General features: G+C 36.9%; 1 protein-coding gene across 1 annotated transcript in view; it reads left to right on the forward strand.

The window, feature by feature from the left end:
- The window catches only part of NBAS (neuroblastoma amplified sequence), a 209,704-nt gene that overhangs the window by 142,315 nt on the left and 48,457 nt on the right, over positions 1-18,932 (forward strand). Inside the window, exons 44-47 of the mRNA XM_009332472.1 lie at positions 9,120-9,338; positions 9,590-9,792; positions 16,314-16,403; positions 18,682-18,877. Coding sequence (XP_009330747.1) covers positions 9,120-9,338; positions 9,590-9,792; positions 16,314-16,403; positions 18,682-18,877 — 708 coding nt within the window. The remainder of the gene's footprint in view (positions 1-9,119; positions 9,339-9,589; positions 9,793-16,313; positions 16,404-18,681; positions 18,878-18,932) is intronic.

Raw genomic sequence — 18,932 nt, forward strand, 5'->3', positions numbered from 1 at the left:
AAATACTTCTTGTGTATTTATTTATTTTACTTGTGCTCATCCTAAAATTCATTGTGCTGCAGGCTTGTGTTTAGTACCAGGCTTTTGCATTCTGAACAGGATGCTCCACAGGGAAGCATTCAGGGCCAACACATATGGTTTCTAGGCACTGTAATAATATAAATGATAAACTCTATCGTAATCTCCATCTGGCTGAAAGCCTGTTATTGAAAGAACGTGCTTTCATGTCCATAACATATATTACCAGATTTGCAATTTCTTTTTGCCTAGTGAAACCTACTTATAAGGAAGTTTCTAATGTAAAGTTTTACCCGTGCTTTCTTATATATCTTTTCTGCCAAGCACAAAAAAGAGATGAGATTTCTTAGATACTACCTTATTAAAAGATCTTGAGATGTCTTCACTAACTTAATCTGAAATGAAAAGGTGATACAGAAGAGATGTTTTGTGAGGTTTTCTGTGTCTTTATCTTCTCTATTCTGGATTGTGCTCATTTTCCAGAGGTGTTTATTCACCCCGTTCACAATGAGGTGTCATTTGTTCCCTCTCTGGATATTGTTTTAGTGTTCCCATGATATTAGTATAATATTTATTAGAACCCATCTAACCTGTATCTATACCAGAATTTATTGAAAAAAAATTGCTATTCATTGAAATCCTGGGAAAATGAAAAGCTTTGTCAGCACCAAATTTATGCTTTGATCTGTCTGTCATGCTACTAATAGACCAACACTTTTTATCACTAGTCCCATCAGCTGTTGCTTAAGCCTGTTCAGCAGAACCACTGTCTTGTTTAAGTGTTTTGATCTTTTCTATCATGTAAACATAGTGAGTGTTTCATGCTTATCAGGAAAGACTGACACTCATCCTGAGATCTCAGTTGCCAGACCTGACCCTGGACGGAGGTAGCCAGGGGATGATTGTTGTCTAATGAGAAGGAAATACTGTCTTCACATATGATCGCCGCTAGTGACTACTTGAAACTGTTGATGGATCTTGGGTGTTTCAAGATTATTTCTCATTTATTCCAGATGAATGATGCAGGGAGAGGATGGACAGCCTCCACTGTGTATCTGTTTTGAAATACATTGTTTATTTTCACTTATTTATTTCTGTTCAGGATTCCAAATCAGTTTCTCTACTCTCTTAAGATGAGTAGGATTTGAAGGAAGGGAAATATTGATGGCAAGATTATTGTGGTTGGTGGCCAAGCAGAACTTCGTAGCAGAAATCTGTTAGCTTTTTGGCCATGAAAAATACTCAAGAAGTGTTTGAAACAGTTGGTCAAATCAGCTGATTTAGTGTGTCCCCTGCACTGGGTTTGGGAATGAAACAGCTGGTTAACCAGCTTGCAGCTAGTTTTGCCTCAGGATCCCATCCAATTTTCAAGTGGAAGTGTGCAATGAAAAATCATTGTAGAACCTGAAAACTTGTTTCTCAGTGATCTCTTTCCTCTAACTTTGATTTGAAAAATGCTTCATACATAAAGGTGCAAGGCAAAAGGCAGCTTTTTACTTAAAATTTTATCCTGTTTTCAGGCTGCACTGGTCATGTGAACACTTTACATTTCTAATTCAGCACTTTCTTCCCAGCCCAGTTCTGTGTCCAAGTACTTTATTATATCAGTTTCCCATTCCCATAACAGATGTACATTTCTGTATTTCATGGAAGCACTGATATTTAATGTATGTAAAGGACTGCAAAAAACCATGGTCATTACCATGAAATAATCTGTGCTGTCACTGAGACAGCTGAGTTTTCTCACATACAGAAAATTTGTGGAGTTCTTTTAAGTGGACCTTGAGAGGAAGCTTAAAGTGAGATAGTGAAGTAGTTTTTTAGGAGTGCTGAGAGGTGAATTGGCTCTTTCCCCCTTTGAGGGGAAAAAACCAAACAAACAAAAAACCCAACTGCTGCACACACGCACCCCACCCCCCTCTCACCCCCTAAAAATTTCAAAAGGGAAGGGGTGGAAGGGAGAGAGAGTAGTCCAGGGAGTGTGATGAAATGCACTCCATCATTATCCTTGTGGAACAGCACCTCAGTCTAAAAGCTCCTCTTGGTCAGAAATGATCAAGAAAAGTCTCGAGTGATGCAGTGTAATGGGAGGTAGGCTACATAGCAGCGTAGGCTACATGAGTTGAACTTAAAGGGTACCACTGAGGTTGTCACCACATGGGAGCTTAGGAAGCAGACATCAGAATATCCCCCACTGTTTCAATATATCAACAGTAGTAAGGAGAGGCAGGTGACGGGCCACCAAAGCAGTAGGAAGCTGCTTCTACTTGCATGTCCCTTGACGTGACAGAGAACCTGGGAGCAGAATGCGTAATTGTACAAAAGGGAATGAAAGCACAGGAGTTTAGTGCTGAGTTCAGAAACTTCTTGTTCTTAGTGAGAAAGACAGGAATGTGCTGGGCTTTGCCAGGGGGCTCTCTTCTTCACCTGTCCCTTTCCACTCACTCTTCTTTTTACTTTAAAAAAAAAAACAAAACAAAAACCAAACAAACAACAAACCAAACATGTTTTAGCATGAGACGCTCCACTTGTGTGTAATGTCACAATAATTACAGCATGGAGCATAGGTTGGTAAAGAAGAGAGGGCAGCTGGAGGTCTGATTTATTACAGAATCTTCCTCCTGGTCACATAGAGAAATAGTTTGTATTTACGTTGTGTGAGGATGCTGTAGCTGCTAAGTGCATTGTTGTTCCTTCTGTGCTACTAGTAAATAGACTAGTAAATAGACTGAGAGGAAAGAGGTGGTATTGAAAATTGAAGGATAATTGACTTTCTGATGGGTTGGGCCAGCAGTGACTGAATGGAAGGGTGGATGAGTGAGCAGTGCTTGACTGGGCAAAGGAGTCGGGAGAATGTCTAAACTGGAGAAACGGATGGGGCGTTTACAGTAGTGTCCTGGTTTTGGCAGGGATAGAGTTAATTTCCTTCCTAGTAGCTGGTACAGTGCTGTGTTTTGGATTTAGGGTGAGAACAATGTTGATAACACACCGATGTTTTAGTTGTTGCTAGGTAGTGTTTACACTAGTCAAGGACTTTTCAGCTTCCCATGCTCTGCCGACTGAGAAGGCTGGGGGTGCACAAGAAGCTGGGAGGGGGCACAGCCAGGACAGCTGACCCCAACTGGCCAAAGGGACATTCCATACCATGTGACGTCATGCTCAGCATAAAAAGCTGGGGGAAGAAGAAGGAAGGGGGGGACGTTCGAAGTGATGGCGTTTGTCTTCCCAAGTAACCGTTACGCGTGAGGGAGCCCTGCTTTCCTGGAGATGGCCTGCCCATGGGAAGTAGTGAATTAATTCCTTTGTTTTGCTTTGCTTGCGTGCGCGACTGTTGCTCTACCTATTAGACTGTTTTTATCTCAACCCATGAGTTTTCTCACTTTTACCCTTCCGATTCTCTCCCCCATCCCACCGTGGGGGAGTGAGCAAGCGGTTGCGTGGTGCTCAGTTGCCAACTGGGGTTAAACCACGACAACTAGTGAAAGAGCAACTAACATGCTGACATGTAGTTTAGGGTGTGATGAGGTTTTAGGTGCTCTTAGCTCTAAGAGCTCAGAGATTCTTTCCTCCCATGTTTCCTGCAATCAGTAGAAATGAGTTACCTCCTGGAAGATGAGATTCAGTTCCCCAGCCTTAAGGGTTCAGAGAAGTGGTGACATTGGGTGGTGGGAACTTTGTGAGCAGAGAGGCATCCTAGTGGGACTTAAGAAATCATAGACCCAAAGTAACATGGTTAATAGACTGGATATTCTGTATGAGACAGATCACGCTGCTTCCCAAAATTTAGTATTTTTTGACCTGCAGCATATCCTATAGGAGATGTTTTACAGTTTTTGAGGGGGTTAAGGGTGACTTGTGAATCCAGAGTAATCCTTGATTGCTGTAGTGGCTAATTATTCACTGTTTATTTTTTAAAAATGCCTTTCTTTGCTAAACTGAATTTATCTAGTTTTGAGACAAAATAGAGCTTTTGTCTGCTATACTAAAGAGGTAGTCATCAAAGTTTGCTTCCACAGTCAGACATTCAGCGGATGCCACTTAAACTTGACTTTGATAAGCTGAATGGACTTGACCTTGGGAAGCTTTCTGCTTTTTTTTGTGTGTGTGGTGTTTTGTTTTAGTTTTTTTTTTGACAGGGGGGTGTTTGTTTTATCACGCTTTCTTTGGATCCAGTATATCAGCATCCATCTTCAGTTGAAGAAGGTAGAGATTGATGCAATGTTCCTGTTGTGTTTGTGGTAAATGAAATAGGTGAAGTCCTTTACTCTTCATCAGTACCCTCCTCACACATTGAAGGACTGAAGTATTGATCCTTAGACCACAGCAGCTCACTGCTGCAAGCAGTGAGAGGGTTCCTGCTTGTGTCACTTCTATTCAGAAATGCTTTTAATTCTAAATATTCAAATTTTTCTGACTAAATAATAATTCAGTCCGCCTCCGGAGTGGTAAGCGTAGGCTATTTGCACGTATGGAACAGATTTCTCCCTAAAAGGGAGATACTCCAAATATTCAGTGGAACTACTGCTTATATTTTTGCATGCATTTTGAGTCTGTCATCTTTTTTCCAGCAACTCTATTTACTTTTAAATAATGCTGACTTCATAGATTCTTAATTTTAGTAATGATCATATCAACTTTTTAATCTTGTTGATTTCCTGTATATTCCCCTTTGTGTGATCTGTTTGAAGCATTTTAGGTAATTTGGGGATTTTTTAATTTCTTTGTTGCCAGCATTTTGTTCGTTGTGCTAGGTAGTCGGTTATGTCTTCAAAGAACCATCTGTTTCAGAGCTCATAGGTCGTTGCCCTGATGTTTGCTGATTAACAGTACATTGGAAGAAAAAAAAGCCCAACACAACAAAACGAAAAAGCAAAACCACAACTGAAAACAATTACTTTTTTAATTGCTGTGTTTTCATTATTGAACATCCACTACAAATGGGGATGGGCACAATATGTTGATTAGGAAGAAAAGACTACAGTTTTAGACAGCAAAAGTAGAATAAAAGGTATCATCAGTAGGTTTTCTATAAAGAAAGAGAAGTTGAAATTTTATTTACACAGGCTCTTCCTTGCAGCCTTCCATAGGCTCGGCCACATTCATTCAAACTATGGCTGATGATATTTTTTGTTTGTTATTCCATCCTTCGTAATTTCTTTTCCAACTTCTGATGCAAAGGCAGAAATTTGCTTGCAACTTAATATTTTTAATTGAAAGGTTGACTCTTATTTTCTCTGAGTCAGTAATGCTTTTTTGACCATTTTCTTCTTGCTTAAGCAGGAATAAGATGTCCGCATTTTGACCACACACTAAATGAGTGTGGAATGGGAACCTGTTACGACTGGATATTAACCTGCATCATTTTTTTCTTTCAATTTTAATGACTTTAAATGCCATTTGTAATAATTATGTAAAAAGCTCAGTTTAAAAAAAAAGCTCAAAGTAATGTTCAGTGTCTTTTGTCTGGCTGAGTGACTTCTTAACACTGTATAAAATGCTAAGGAAAAAGACAAGGCATGACGTTGCCTGAAGATGTACAAGAAATGTGTTAATAGTGTTCTTACATAGCATGACTGCATTCCGATGTTACCTTTTGAATTACTTGGCTACTTTTTATCACTGTGCTCCAGTTCAGTGGTTTGTCTTGTATGACCGTGTTTTCTTCATGGGTATTGACAGTACGTCTTTTTCCTGATATCTGATGTCAGTACATTTTTAGATACTTTCTTGTGCCCTGCCATTAATACAGTTATTTTAATTAAATCTGCTTCAAGACTGCATAATAGAAACTTCACAAATCATGTCTTTTCTTTAACTGGTTCCTTACATGCATTAGAACTTTTACACTGATCTCCAGAAAAACTGTACTGGGTCTGGCAGGGATGGAGTTTCTTCGTAGCATCCCCTATGGGGCTGTGCTTTGGATCTGTGACTAAAACAGTGTTGATAACACACCAGTGTTTTGGCTGTGGCTGAGCACTGCTTGCACAGTGTCAAGGCTTTCTCTTTTTCTCAACAAACCAGCCCTGAGTAGGCTGCAGGTAGCCAAAAAGTGGGGAGGGGACACAGCCAGGACAGCTGGCCTGGGCTAGCCAAAGGGGCATTCTGTGCTATATAATGTCATGCTCAGCAGTAACAAGCAGGGGGTTGGAGGGTGTCTTCAGAAATGGTTGTTGCTTGGAAATCGGCTGGGCATTGGTCTGCTTGTGCGAGGTGGCGAGTCATTGCGTTTGCATCACTTAGTTTTGGTTTGTTAATTTTTTTTTTTCCCCTCTCCTTCATGTATTAAACTATCTTTATCTTGATCCACAAATTCTCTTGCTTTTTCTCTTCTTTTTCTCTCCCCCTGTAGGAATTGGGAACCAGCTTTTATTATTCCGTAACTGTTTAACCTACTTCTGAATTAACAAATGTAATTTGCTTTCCATTCTAGTATATCTGGTTGGCTTGTAGCTACATGACACTTGGTGACTGATCACTGGCACAGGTTGCGCAGAGAGGTTGTAGCGTCTCCCACATCGGAGATATTCAAAAGCCACCTGGACACAGTCTTAGGCAACTGGCTCTAGGTGGCCCTGCTTGAGCAGGAGGTTTGGACCAGATGACCTCCAGCGGTGCCTTCCAACCTCAACCATTCTGTGTTTCAATGATGCTGGGATCCCAAGTTCCTCTGGCTTTAAAAGGAGGGGAGTTGTTTCCGTCATCTCAAAGTTGCATGCTAATCATTGGCAATAAGAATGGCAGGGTCAACATCTTCATGTGCAAGTGAATGTTACTTGTGCAATACTTCATTAAGAAATACTTACATATTCTGAAGGAAATGGGCTTCTGAGATGAGTTTTTTACCCTGAGGAGTGAAATCTGTTGAGCTGAATTTGTATGGGATGTTCCTTGATTTGAAAATGAAAGAAAACGGATTTTTAGGATTTTTCATTACACATTATAGCCTATAGAATTAAAAATATTTTTAAACTGTAAAAACTTTTTAAAAAGAAAATTTTACTTCACATGCAAACAAAGATTGAACTAGCCCCTAAGCTACTATTTTTATCACTGGGTATGATACCAAATCTCATTACTGAAGCTGACTAGAAATACGGAGGATAGTCATTCATGTTTTGGAATAAAATAATCAGAGAAATGATATGTTGGTAGTGCTGCATTTTGGCACTATGAAAATATGAATCCCAAAATTAAAATAGTCTTGGGAAGAACCTGTATTCTTTTTTTTTTCTTTTTTAATGCTCTATTCTGTATATGTTTATGGCATCATGACTTCTAAACTGGCAGTATATTCACACTGTTCTCTAGGATAGAGAACAGTTAGATGAAATACTTAAATTGTTTGCCTTTTGTGTCTCTCTTAATTGCATTTTGAACATTAGAATGTACAGTAGGAGGGAAAAATGAAATATGTAGCTGTTTCCATCTTTTATCAGGTTTACAAAATGGATATATAAATCCATCTGTGGTCATTAAATTTTAATGTGATATGAAGTGTATCATCTTTTCCTTGCTTATAGTAAAACCTGATATTGAGACCTTGTTCAAAGTAACAAAATCATACTTAATTTCTTTTGGTGGGAACGGAACTGAGTCGAGTTTGGAACTGAATGGTAAAATATCCTTTTTATTTACCCTGTTAATGCTGGCAAGTTTTCTTAGCTTTTACAATAATGTCCACCCATTTTGCTTTTATTATTAAAAATGTCCATTAGACCATTACTGTGGTTTTCAGCAACAGCACTGAAAAACAGGAGTAACCCCTACATCTTTCACTCTGTGGGGCTTTTTTTGGTGGGGATAATTTAAATATATAAGCTGTAAAACTTTCCACTAACCAATTCTTATCAAGCTTTCTGTGTCTTTACAAGTAGATACTTTAATTCATGATGTAAACATCAATTTGGCTTTCTTATGAAGAATGCTATAGCAGTTTAATTTTCCTCTTTCTGCGGTAATTTAGGCTCTTTCCTATTCAATGTGTCATACGGTTTCAAGCTTTTTTTTCTATTTCCTGTGTGTTTCAACTTGAAAATTAAAATTATTTGTATGTCTTCGTCCAGTATTCCGGTAACTAAAACACCTGAGGTTAAAAGTACCCAATGCTGTGGTTTTAGGCAGAGGAGAGCCCCACGCATTGGAACGTATATTGCAAGCATCCTAAAAACTGTACTTGAAGTTACAAACTAACAAATTATACATGAGTTTTAAAAATAATATTTCAGAATTTGTTTTGGATTTATAGCTGAAGCTGTGTCTTTCCTGATTTAAAAGCACAACAGTTTGCTGCAAGTACTGTGTATAAAGAGTATTTCCATCCGTATCCTTTTCCAATATACTCTTGGTTTCTGGAAGCTTGAGAATCTGTGATCGCTGCCCAGGCTCTGTTCTGAAATCCTAAATTCCATTCTGATGTACTGGAATGACCCTTTCATGCAAGATGGAGGGGTAGGGGAAAACTTCATTCGGTGTATGTATGACTCTATTTAAAAATTAAACTATGAGAAGTGTAATGGGAAAAAAAAAAACAGACTTTTCTTTGTTTCAGTTTAATGGCTAGATACATCTAGTTGTACAGGTCTTTCAAAATAGTAACTTGCGGTTTTGTATAACTTGTGCTTTAAATAGATTGATTTAAAAGTTGTAGACTTCCTACTGTTTTTTTGCTTACGATTATGGTCTTAGGGATATGTTTTAAACAGTGATGTAAACCTGACAAAACTAACCTTTTCAGCATTTGGGATTTTCAGTTAATCTTGTAAAACGATCCCCAGACATCTCTCAATGCAGATTAAAAAACAAAGATTATAAGGTGGTAATCTACAAAAATCAATTATTATTAGGGAAAAGAAGTTTCATATGGTTTAAAATGAGCCAGATTCAACATCAGTAAAAGGAAGGACAACAGAAGAAAGTAATGGAATACTGATCCTTTTTAAATACATTACTAATAAGAAATAAAACTTTCTCATAAAATACTTCATTTAGTTTTATGCTGTGCTGTACAACAGTGGAGCCACCTGACCTCTAGGTACTGCAGTAATACAAATAGTACTGTACAGATCGTGAATGATTAAATATCGAGTAATCTTTTTCAGCTGCCAGTGGAAGCCAGGATAGAAGTGACTAAGAAGGCTATTAAGGCAGTAAAACATCTTTCTGAGAAATCAAGAAAAAAGACTTCTGAGAATGACATGGAAGATGCTGAAAATCCATCTGTTGCTTATGAAGAAACTCTGAATCACTTGCAGCAATCTCTTGCTCATCTGGAAACACTCACTCATAGTTTTATCACTTACTTGAAAAACAGCAAACAGGTAATGATTACTGATCAGATGCTTCTTTTGAGCGTTACCGTGACTAGCAGTGATGGACATCAGTCTTCTGTCCTATTTTATTAATGTTCTGTACCTTTGTTTTTGTTGACCTGGTTTTTGAAAATTCACTTCCATCAATCTTTTCTTTTCCGTATTATATGTTAAATCTTGGTAGAAAGAAGAATTCTGTATGATACATCCCTGTAAATAAAGAGTACACTGATTCGTGTTCAAAAATTATCTGTTCACAGGATACACTACAGAAGTATGGCTATTTATATGATTTGTCAAGGTCAGAGAAAGAAAAAATCCATGAACAAGCAGTAGCTATGTGTATAGATGGTCAACCCCTGGACATGATACAACAGTTGTTACAGGTGGCCGTTGGAGATCTAGGTCTTTCTCCCAAGGACATTGTCCAACATGCCATTAAAAAAATTGTATGTACATTAAGGTAAGTACACTGCCACCATTAAGCCCAAAAACCTTCTGGGTTTGGGGGGGGTGGGGGTGGGGTGGGGTTGTTTGTTTGTTTGTTGCTTGTTTTGTGTTGGGTTTTTTGTTTGATTGATTGTTTTTTTTGTAGAGAGTACTTGTTTGCTTTGAACGTCTGTATTTTGCAGAAAATTGGGCAGTAACAGGAAATGAGTTGTTGGATTGTTTATGCTCCTGTTTACCTATAATTTCATATTCAGATAAGACAGTTGTATTTTTCTGAGTTTGGGAAGCCTGGGCAATCTGAACAAAGCAAGCCACAGAACTCATCCTATTCACTGGAGGGTGCGTTTCAGTTAAAAACCTCGTATTTACAATATTGTTCCTTTATGTGTGTGTGCACTTGTGAATTTTTGGCAAATTTACAATTGCACATAATTCTTCCCTCTTAAACAGAGTCAAAAGGCATGTTTGTTGGAAATGGTGGGTACAAAAAGAGCTCGTGCAGGTATTTGGGCAGTAGAAGCCTAGCAATGGCTGTTGCCACAACAGCTAGTCCTACAGGAAGAAGTACGGTTTCCATCTTTGGAATAACTTGCTGGGGTATTTCTGGGAGCTGTTTTTTGGGTTGGTTTGGTTTTGTTTTTTTTTTTTATTTGCAAGGTTTTGAAAAATGTGTTTGTCATTAAAATATAGGCTACACATTTTTCTTCTTTGTTCTCGTAAAGAATGCTTCTTGGAGTTTTTGCTCTTCTTCCATCTCCCTTTGTGTCACACCCTACCTCCAAATTAAACAGCAAGTGCGAGTGCTTTATGCTTCCTGCAGCACTTAAAAGCAACAATAATACCCGAAAAAATCCTCTGACCTGCTAACTTCTTGGAGAGAAACAGGTTTCTAATGTGAGGAAGGGGGTTGTTTTGCTCAACTTTTTCAGTGTTGTCATTGTTACTGTTTCTTGCTGTTATTAGTGCCATCGTACTGTGAGCAGTCCCACACACTGTACCAGAAGCAAGGCTTCGTCTCCATCTTTTTCTAGGATTTTCTGCCCCAAACTTCAGCAATTGTCTTTTCCATGTCATGACACAAACCAAATAACCAACCTGTTCATGCAACCCCAGCAAACTGGGGGTAACATCTCTTATTTTAAAATTATGGAGAGATAGGCTAGGAGAACAGAAAATGCAAAATAACTAGCTTCCACACAGTTTATACTTACACATCCCCAGATAATTCTGTTGAGATCTGAGCAAGACCTGGGTGATACAAAGGAACATGAAATACAGTTGATGCTGACCATCTTAGTCTTGTTAACAGTGAGTTTAAAGTTTGCATTAACTTCAATATGATGCTCTTTTAGTTGAATATATTCTTTATAGTCTTGCTTCCAAATTACAGTTCTAACACTTGTGAGAGCCTAAAACTACTGTAGTCATGGTGTGTTTCCTCAGTGCTAGTCATGTCTTGGGCAAGGGAGGAGAGAAGAGTCCTGCATTGAAGTCCTGCCTGTTTGGTTAGCTGCAGCCTCTCTACTTCATGTCTTATAGCCCAGAAGGGACATGGCTTTTCTTCACAAGTCTGAGGCTGAAACTGTTTTCGTTTGTCTGGCATTTGGGAGAATGTAGTCATCTCTGGGAATATAGAACTGTTAAAAATACCTGCTTATGGACATGTTTACAGACATGGTGAGGATGCGGACACAGGTGAGGGAAAGCTAAGCGCGCTATTTGAAAAGCCTTTCAGTGAAATAAGGTGCTTTTCCTTGATTTTGTTTGATGCTCAGCTTGCCACTTGTTAACACCCTCTGTTAAGGTGCAATACTTGCATTTCATGCTTAAACCACGACAATGGGCAAAAACTACAACTAAAACAGTAGTCTTGCCTGTGTACCTAGAATGACAAACTACTATTCAAAAAATGTAACATTTCAAGGGAAAACTCTTCAGGTTTATTTATTGGAGCTTTGTGTTATACAGTGTGGTTATTTTATACAATCGTTTTGAAAGAGATCATGTTGGAAACTTCCTTCTTTGACAATTAACCTTCAAAGTAGCAGTTGTAAGGTTATAACACTGAACTTGGATTTTCTGTATCTATGGTGACACGGAATGTAATTAAGGTATTGTAACCATAAGTGAAACAGGTCTGTATGGATGTGAAAACTTATGGTAGTGTCAGTGATTTACCTGAAAGTTAAGCATCAATCCACCACTTCTCTGATTGAAAATATGCATCCTTTCTTTCAGTTTCATAACTACAACCCCCCTTCAAACACAGTAAAATATCTTTTGTTATTAGTATATTTACTGACTATTGCAGAAGAACCTTCTAGAAAGTACTGCTTTTATGAAAGATTAAGTTACTTTTTGGCTTCATTTTTCAACAGCGTACAATATCACAGGCTTAAAAACTCTTACACCTTCTCAGAAACAGACTTCTTGTTAAATATAACATACAGTTATTTGTACCCTAATATTAGATACCTATATTGTAATTTCAAGAGCAGTATTGTCCAGTTCTGTTAACTACTTTTATCTCCCTTGACTCTTTAGTTCTGGCACACAAAATTCAAAGTAGAAACTCTGACATTGGTATGTAAAATCTCTCCAGCAGAGCATATTCGCATACTTTATATGACTTTATATGGAAACAGCTACTATAAATAAAAAACAGTTGCATCTTCAGTAGAAATCATGAACTTCTGAAAAAAACCAAAAGATTTTGGTAATGGTGGTAGTCTAGTTAGATTTATCCAAGATTCAGTTTAAACCATTACCTAAGATCACTCACATGATATACGGGAGAGTTTCCGTGATGCATGACTGTAGGCATGTTCGTGGATGGTTAGCCAGGGAAGACAGTTTGTCTGTTGAAGACGTTATGGCCTCCTTCATTTGCAGCTCTTATCTTAGGTGTCCAGATGGATGTAGCATTTCATGAAATTTTGGAAGTATTCAGCAGGCAATGAGCAGGAAAGGTTTGGTGAAATTTTGACTTCTTGTTTAGTGGCCAGTGTTCCATGAAGAAAGTAAAAGCAGCTTTATTAGGCTGAGTAGCTAACTTAGAAGGAAAAAAAAAAAAACAAAACCAAACCACATTTTTTACTATCTCATCTCACTTGAGCAGGGGTCATACAGAGTAATTTTGTAACTTGGATATCATAATTTCATGGTATTTCTGATGGAAACAATGGTTTGGCATTATGACTTTTTTCCCCAGCTTTGAATGATCACACCAACAATATATTATTTCTTATTTTCCTGATATTTAGAGGAAGCACAAACAGAAAGGGGAAAATAAGGCTGGAGAAATAAGATGATATCAAGTATTTTCAATGAATACCATAATTAGGTTAAAAGATTTAGATGAAGTTAATTTATTCTCCTGTCAAGCATTCTTTGTACTTTATTGTGTTTGAGGAACTTGGTTAAATATGCATCACTTTTTCTGAAGCTGAACTGAAATCAAAATAAGCCTTTATCAGTGTAATTACACCAGGCTCATACGTAGGAGTTTTGAGGTGAACATTGAATCCTGTTCTGTTGTTTAAAACATGCATAAAATAGCATATAATCTGTGCGGAAGACTAATCCTTCATTAATTATATTTGTTTCTGTTAGTAGCTGCTTGTTTTTAATCATTAATTATTAAGAAAAGAACAAGGCAACAATCTGTGGAAACTTGACATGATTATTTGTCTCATGAGCTGTAATTTCTTTTTAGTTTCTCTAACCATTAGGCAGTAAAGGCAATATTAAGCTTAAAAAAATGCTAGCTTTCAGTCTTTCTAGATTTCTTTTTAAAATACTTTCTTATTCTAGCTAACTTTAACTTAACTGCTTAGATTCACCTTTTTTCTCCCTTCCTCCTGCTTAGTAGAATAGTACCTGTCTGTGTAGGACGAACTCGAAGCTTTCTGTAAATGTTCATACATCTATTGTGCTTGAGAACTGGCTTCACAGACTTATTGTCTCAAACAGTGGTTTTCTGTTTTCAGAAATGCCTATTAACTTTTGGGTATATGTTTCTTTTGACCTGAGGTTTTTTTTTGAGGTGCTCAGAGCCTGGTTGTAATAGGAGCTAAAGACTTTCATTTCTAATTAGAGAGATGAAGGGTTTTTGAAGAGCAAGTGCTAGAACTGTTCAGAACCAATCTCCAAAATTGAGGCTACCCAAAATCTAAGGTTTGCTGGTCATTCTCCTTTGATATAAAGTTGCTTATGTACACTAAAGATAACTTAGGGTAAGTAGAGCTAGTAGGATCTCCATTTCTGTAGTCCATGTCCTATTCTTTTCTATTTCAGACAATCATCATTCTCTTCTTCAGTCTGTAAGCTTTGTGAGTGTTCTTCTAGTTTTCTTTAGATATGCCATGTTAATGCCCTTTGATGTCTTTTTATTACAAACTTAATTGAAAAAACACAGAAAGCATAATAATACAGGAAAATTTAGATCTGGCCTGTAAACAGAACATTAATTAAGTGCCTTATATCTGTCTTCACTCTGGGAACATATCTTACATTTTCTTAGCTTTTTTATTTTAAAACAAATTTGAAACCATCTCCTAATGCATGTAGCTGCTTGCGTAAAATGATTACTTTAATACTGCTGCTCTTTTTACCATTTCCACACTTCTGCAGTATTCGTGTAATCTAAATTTAATCTTTTTTTTTCCTAACAGACCATTCAGTTCTGTTGTCTCCTTTTCTGTGAAAAATACACTTTCTTCCCAGCCCCCCCACCCACCCTCCCCCATGGTGAAAATAGATTTTTATCTTTTGGACAGACATTATCTCTCTTCGGGAGTCTAAAATCCTGGATATTTCTGTACTATATATTATAATTTGATTGTTTTCAAATATTCTGAAGATGTTTAGGAATATAGCTAGATTTAAACTTCACTCTTCTAAAATTTATTTAGCTGCCGTATGATAGTATTGGTATTAAAAATGGCATTTCTTTCATAGTCATATGTAACAGTATTTTTTGAGAAAAAGGCCAGTGTTATGAGCTTTCTACTCCTACTTCGAATTTATGAGTGCAGTGTAGCAATATAAAATACATATACTAAGGTAAACCAAGTATATAAACGTTGCATTACTTCATGCAACAAATTATCTTGCATCTGTTCTGAATGGAGTCACATGTTGTTTTTAAATCTAGTGTTGTTCACTGAAGTGCTGGTCACCTATTAAGATAAAAATAGAGAAGAAAGTTCTGAATGCAGTAAGACATTAAAGGTTGTAAAAATGCATGTCCCTATGCCATATAGTATAATCATTTTTTAGGCAATATATTTATCTTACTGAAGTAATAAATGACAAAATTATAAACACTCATAAATCTTGACAAAAAAGTTGTGAAAAATTGCAGTTATTTTTACACATTACAATCAGCTATACAGCGTATATTTTGGCTTTAGACAGAACAGTCAGGGTAGTCTGGACATGTATTCATTTTTATTAAGACATCATCTAGGAAGAGGGTGACATTTTTAGTAGCAGAAGAGCTTTGATATGCTGATGAACTGTCGAGAAGATGCACTTTATCTCTGGGTTTTTGAATAATCTTTAGTAAACTAACTTTGGAACTATTTGCCTTTCTTTTTCTTTAATGCAGCATTGACAAACTCTTAAGATAGGCAAAACTATTGTTTTTTCTAGTTCGTCCAGGTGTCATTGCCACTGCAGTGGTTCCCGTGAAGAGACACTGTGTGCTTTTTTGGAGTACCAGTGCAAAATCCCTCCCTCTTTCAGCACCAAGTCACATCTTAAGTTTGTTTTGCTGAAAATCTTAGCAGAAAATGTCACTTTCATTGCATTAGGAGTGATTTTCTCCCCCCCTCCCTCAATATTTACTACTTTTTGACCTGCGGAAGAACATTATTGTATAACTGGAATGACTGATGGGCAGCGTGATTAACTTTTTTCTATTCCTACACATGTATAGTGGATGTCATTTGATGGGTGGTTTAATCCTCCCCTTTCCCACATGCTGTTCTTGACCACGTGTTCCCTACTTTTTAATTTTGTTGATTCTGGTAAGCATCAACCTGGTTGATACAACCGAAAATGAATCTTGGACGGGGTGGGAAAAGAAGTCTGCTGAATCAGCAGATAGGATTCTTTTGAATCAGGTTATAGTCAAGTTTGTTTAAACCAATAGCTATACTGCAAGATGATACTTGAAAAGAAAAGATGGTGACATTTATGTGTAACCTTTAATCTGTTTAGTCAATATTGATGAGATCTTTAAGGTAACGAGATTACATGTTGATATTTTGCTGACCTAATCTGTGTTGGAAGTGCTAAATTTTAACTATTCTTTTTCTGTCAAATGTCACTTAAGTATTTTAGTATTTCTCTTTCCCACCTCTTGTTGCTCCTCGCATTACTTTGACATAAAAATAAAGGTACTAGTTAAGCAGGAAAAGTGGAAAATTGCTCTATTATTGAACAATTCGTGTAAATCCTACAGGTGGATAGAATTAGATACAATATTAAGGACCATTTTTATGGTAATTTTATGTCTTCCCTTAACAGTGGAAATGGTGGCTCATCTACATCAGTGAAAGATCCACTTGGAATCCTAGAAGGCATCGTGTCTGCAGTGCATAAAAGTGTTGAGAAAGGGTAAGAACTTACTGTATGGATTCTTTGGTTAAGACTTTGAAAGACACTTCTCATGAAAGCATTGAAGGTACAATTCTGAATATGGATGATTTTTCTTCATGGATATATATATAATGGGTTTGCACTTAATTTGCTAAGACTTTATTCTGGAACAGGCTATCATTTATCAGGTTCAAAATCTGAGTCCTGACAGAAGCCTTTACTTGATCATTTGGAAGAAAGCAAGTCACTGAACTGGAAATTCAGATAACTATGTGTCATGGTGATTTGAGAAAATGATTTTTCTGCTGTGACTACTGCAGGTTGTATATCTACCAGGAGTACTTCACTGCTTTTGTTTCAGTTTAGTAGATAAATTACAAATAATAATGACTCACGTTCAGATACCTGAATTTAGGGATCTAAATTTGTCAATATTTGTAGGGTATAGTGCAGAAACAATTTCACAAATGCTGTATAATGCTTCACCACATTTTTTTTCTCTTCTTTTGGGGATGTCCTTATTTCAGGTCACATAATGGTCTGTATGTCTCACTGATATTTTCCATTGCATTTCTAGTAAAGACAAGGAAAAAAAAAACGAACAGTTTTCTTTCCAGATGTACAAACTAAGAACTCATGTATGATAATAATAATAAAACCTCATACTCTCTGGTAGCCAACAAAACCAATTACACTATTGTGTGGAGGCTTCTCCACTGACATTAAATTAGTTAAATACTGGATACTGAAGTAGACTGAATTGATGTCAAAACTTACAGTAAATCTCATTTGCAATATTATAAGGTGGAATGGGAGAGTCGGTACTATTTTATTCTGAGATGCACTTTCTGGAATCTTTTATTTGTATACTTAATCAGCATTTAACTGCTGAAACAAGCTGGAGTGAAAGTCATTGTGATTACAGGAGATTGTTTACATTCATTTAAATACTTGTTCTTATTTATCTCTTTAAAACTCAGCTATTCAATTTACAAAATATAAATCTTTCCCTCAGGAAAACATATATAAACATCAGGTGTGAGCTCTACAAAACTCTTGAAATATTCCAGCGGGTCCTCTTAATTACCAAACTTTTAATTTACAGTTTGAATGCCAGCTGTTTGACAGAGGCATGTCTAATTTAGCTGAAGTTCTGAGCTAACAGCATAATTCAGACAATGTAAAGCCTAAGTAAAATTGAAATCCTTGTAATATGAAAACCTAAGCTGTCAATGTTTATTATTTCAGAGCTGCAAGACAGGTTGAATTAGTGTTTTCTGTCTGATATTTTTTTCCTGTCTGTCTTGTTAAGACAAATAAGGGAACATTAGTTATAAATCACACTCCACCTGGAACCGCTTTCTTGATTTTTTTTTTTTTTTTAAAGGAAAAAAAAAATAGCTTTAGTTTAAAATATTACTGAAAGATAGTAGAATAGCATTTACTGATTTGTTACATGCTAGTTTATAGCCTCTAAGGGCCATAACAGATTATTCTGTCTGCAACCGCTAGCTGGTTGGTTGAGTTTGTGGTAATCTGTGTACTGTAAATGCTTTCACACAGTTAGAATGTATTCAATATAATACACTTTTTGAATTAAATGATTTAATTAAGAGTTTTTCTAATTAGCCAAGTCAGGAAAACCCAAAACCTCAGGTTTTTTAACATCTCTTTTTTTATTTCTAGGGGCTATGGGCATTCGGTAATCATTATCATACTAGAACATACAATAGTCAAGCTTGCTGGAGGTGGTACAGAAAAAAATAAGAAATGGCTAGAGCTACAATCAGGAGAAACTAATTTGTGTATTTGGAGCGTAAAGAACAGATTTGTAAAGAAAGAAAGAGAATATAGGACAATATGAATAAACATCAGATATAAATATGTCATACTTAAAATGCAAGCAGTCAAGCTGGTTTTCCATAAAGTCAGATGGGGTGGAAGTACAGGCGTCAGTCAGGACCAGACACCATAAAAAGGCTTGGATTTTCAGGTGCTGAAATCCAGCACCATTACGATACAATTGGCAGTCAAGGTAGTATGTGGGAGAATATGTAACTGTTTAGATGGATTTCTGTGGTATTACACGGTTATTTGAAGTGCAAAAAAAGTTCTTACACCACTTAGCTTTAGGCACCTGATGTCCGAGAGCTAGTTTCTCTGCAGCCCCACAGAGGTGAGCTCTTCCATTTCCAGCGTTATGTATTTGTTATGTATTGAATGTAGTTGTTAACAGCTTTGAAAATACATGTAGTACTTTCATTAGACTGTTTAACACAGTATTGTTTAATTACAGGGAGAAAATAGTTTCTTCAGATGACCTTCTGGAGTGGTTGAGACCTTTTTGTAGTGATGACTCTTTAGCAGTGAAGCCTCGCATCAGAGTATTGCAAATTCTGGAGCAAGCCTTCCATCTCAGTGATGAGGATAGCAAGCTACTTGTGTACTTCAGGACGCAAGCTGTTCTCAGAGTTTGCTGGCCTGAAACAAAGGTATTAATATTGATTGCTATAAATGGTAGCGTAAGACTGGTTTTATACATGCATT

The sequence above is a fragment of the Pygoscelis adeliae genome, unplaced genomic scaffold, assembly GCF_000699105.1.
Source record: "Pygoscelis adeliae isolate BGI_AS28 unplaced genomic scaffold, ASM69910v1 Scaffold168, whole genome shotgun sequence".
Classification (NCBI taxonomy): domain Eukaryota; kingdom Metazoa; phylum Chordata; class Aves; order Sphenisciformes; family Spheniscidae; genus Pygoscelis; species Pygoscelis adeliae.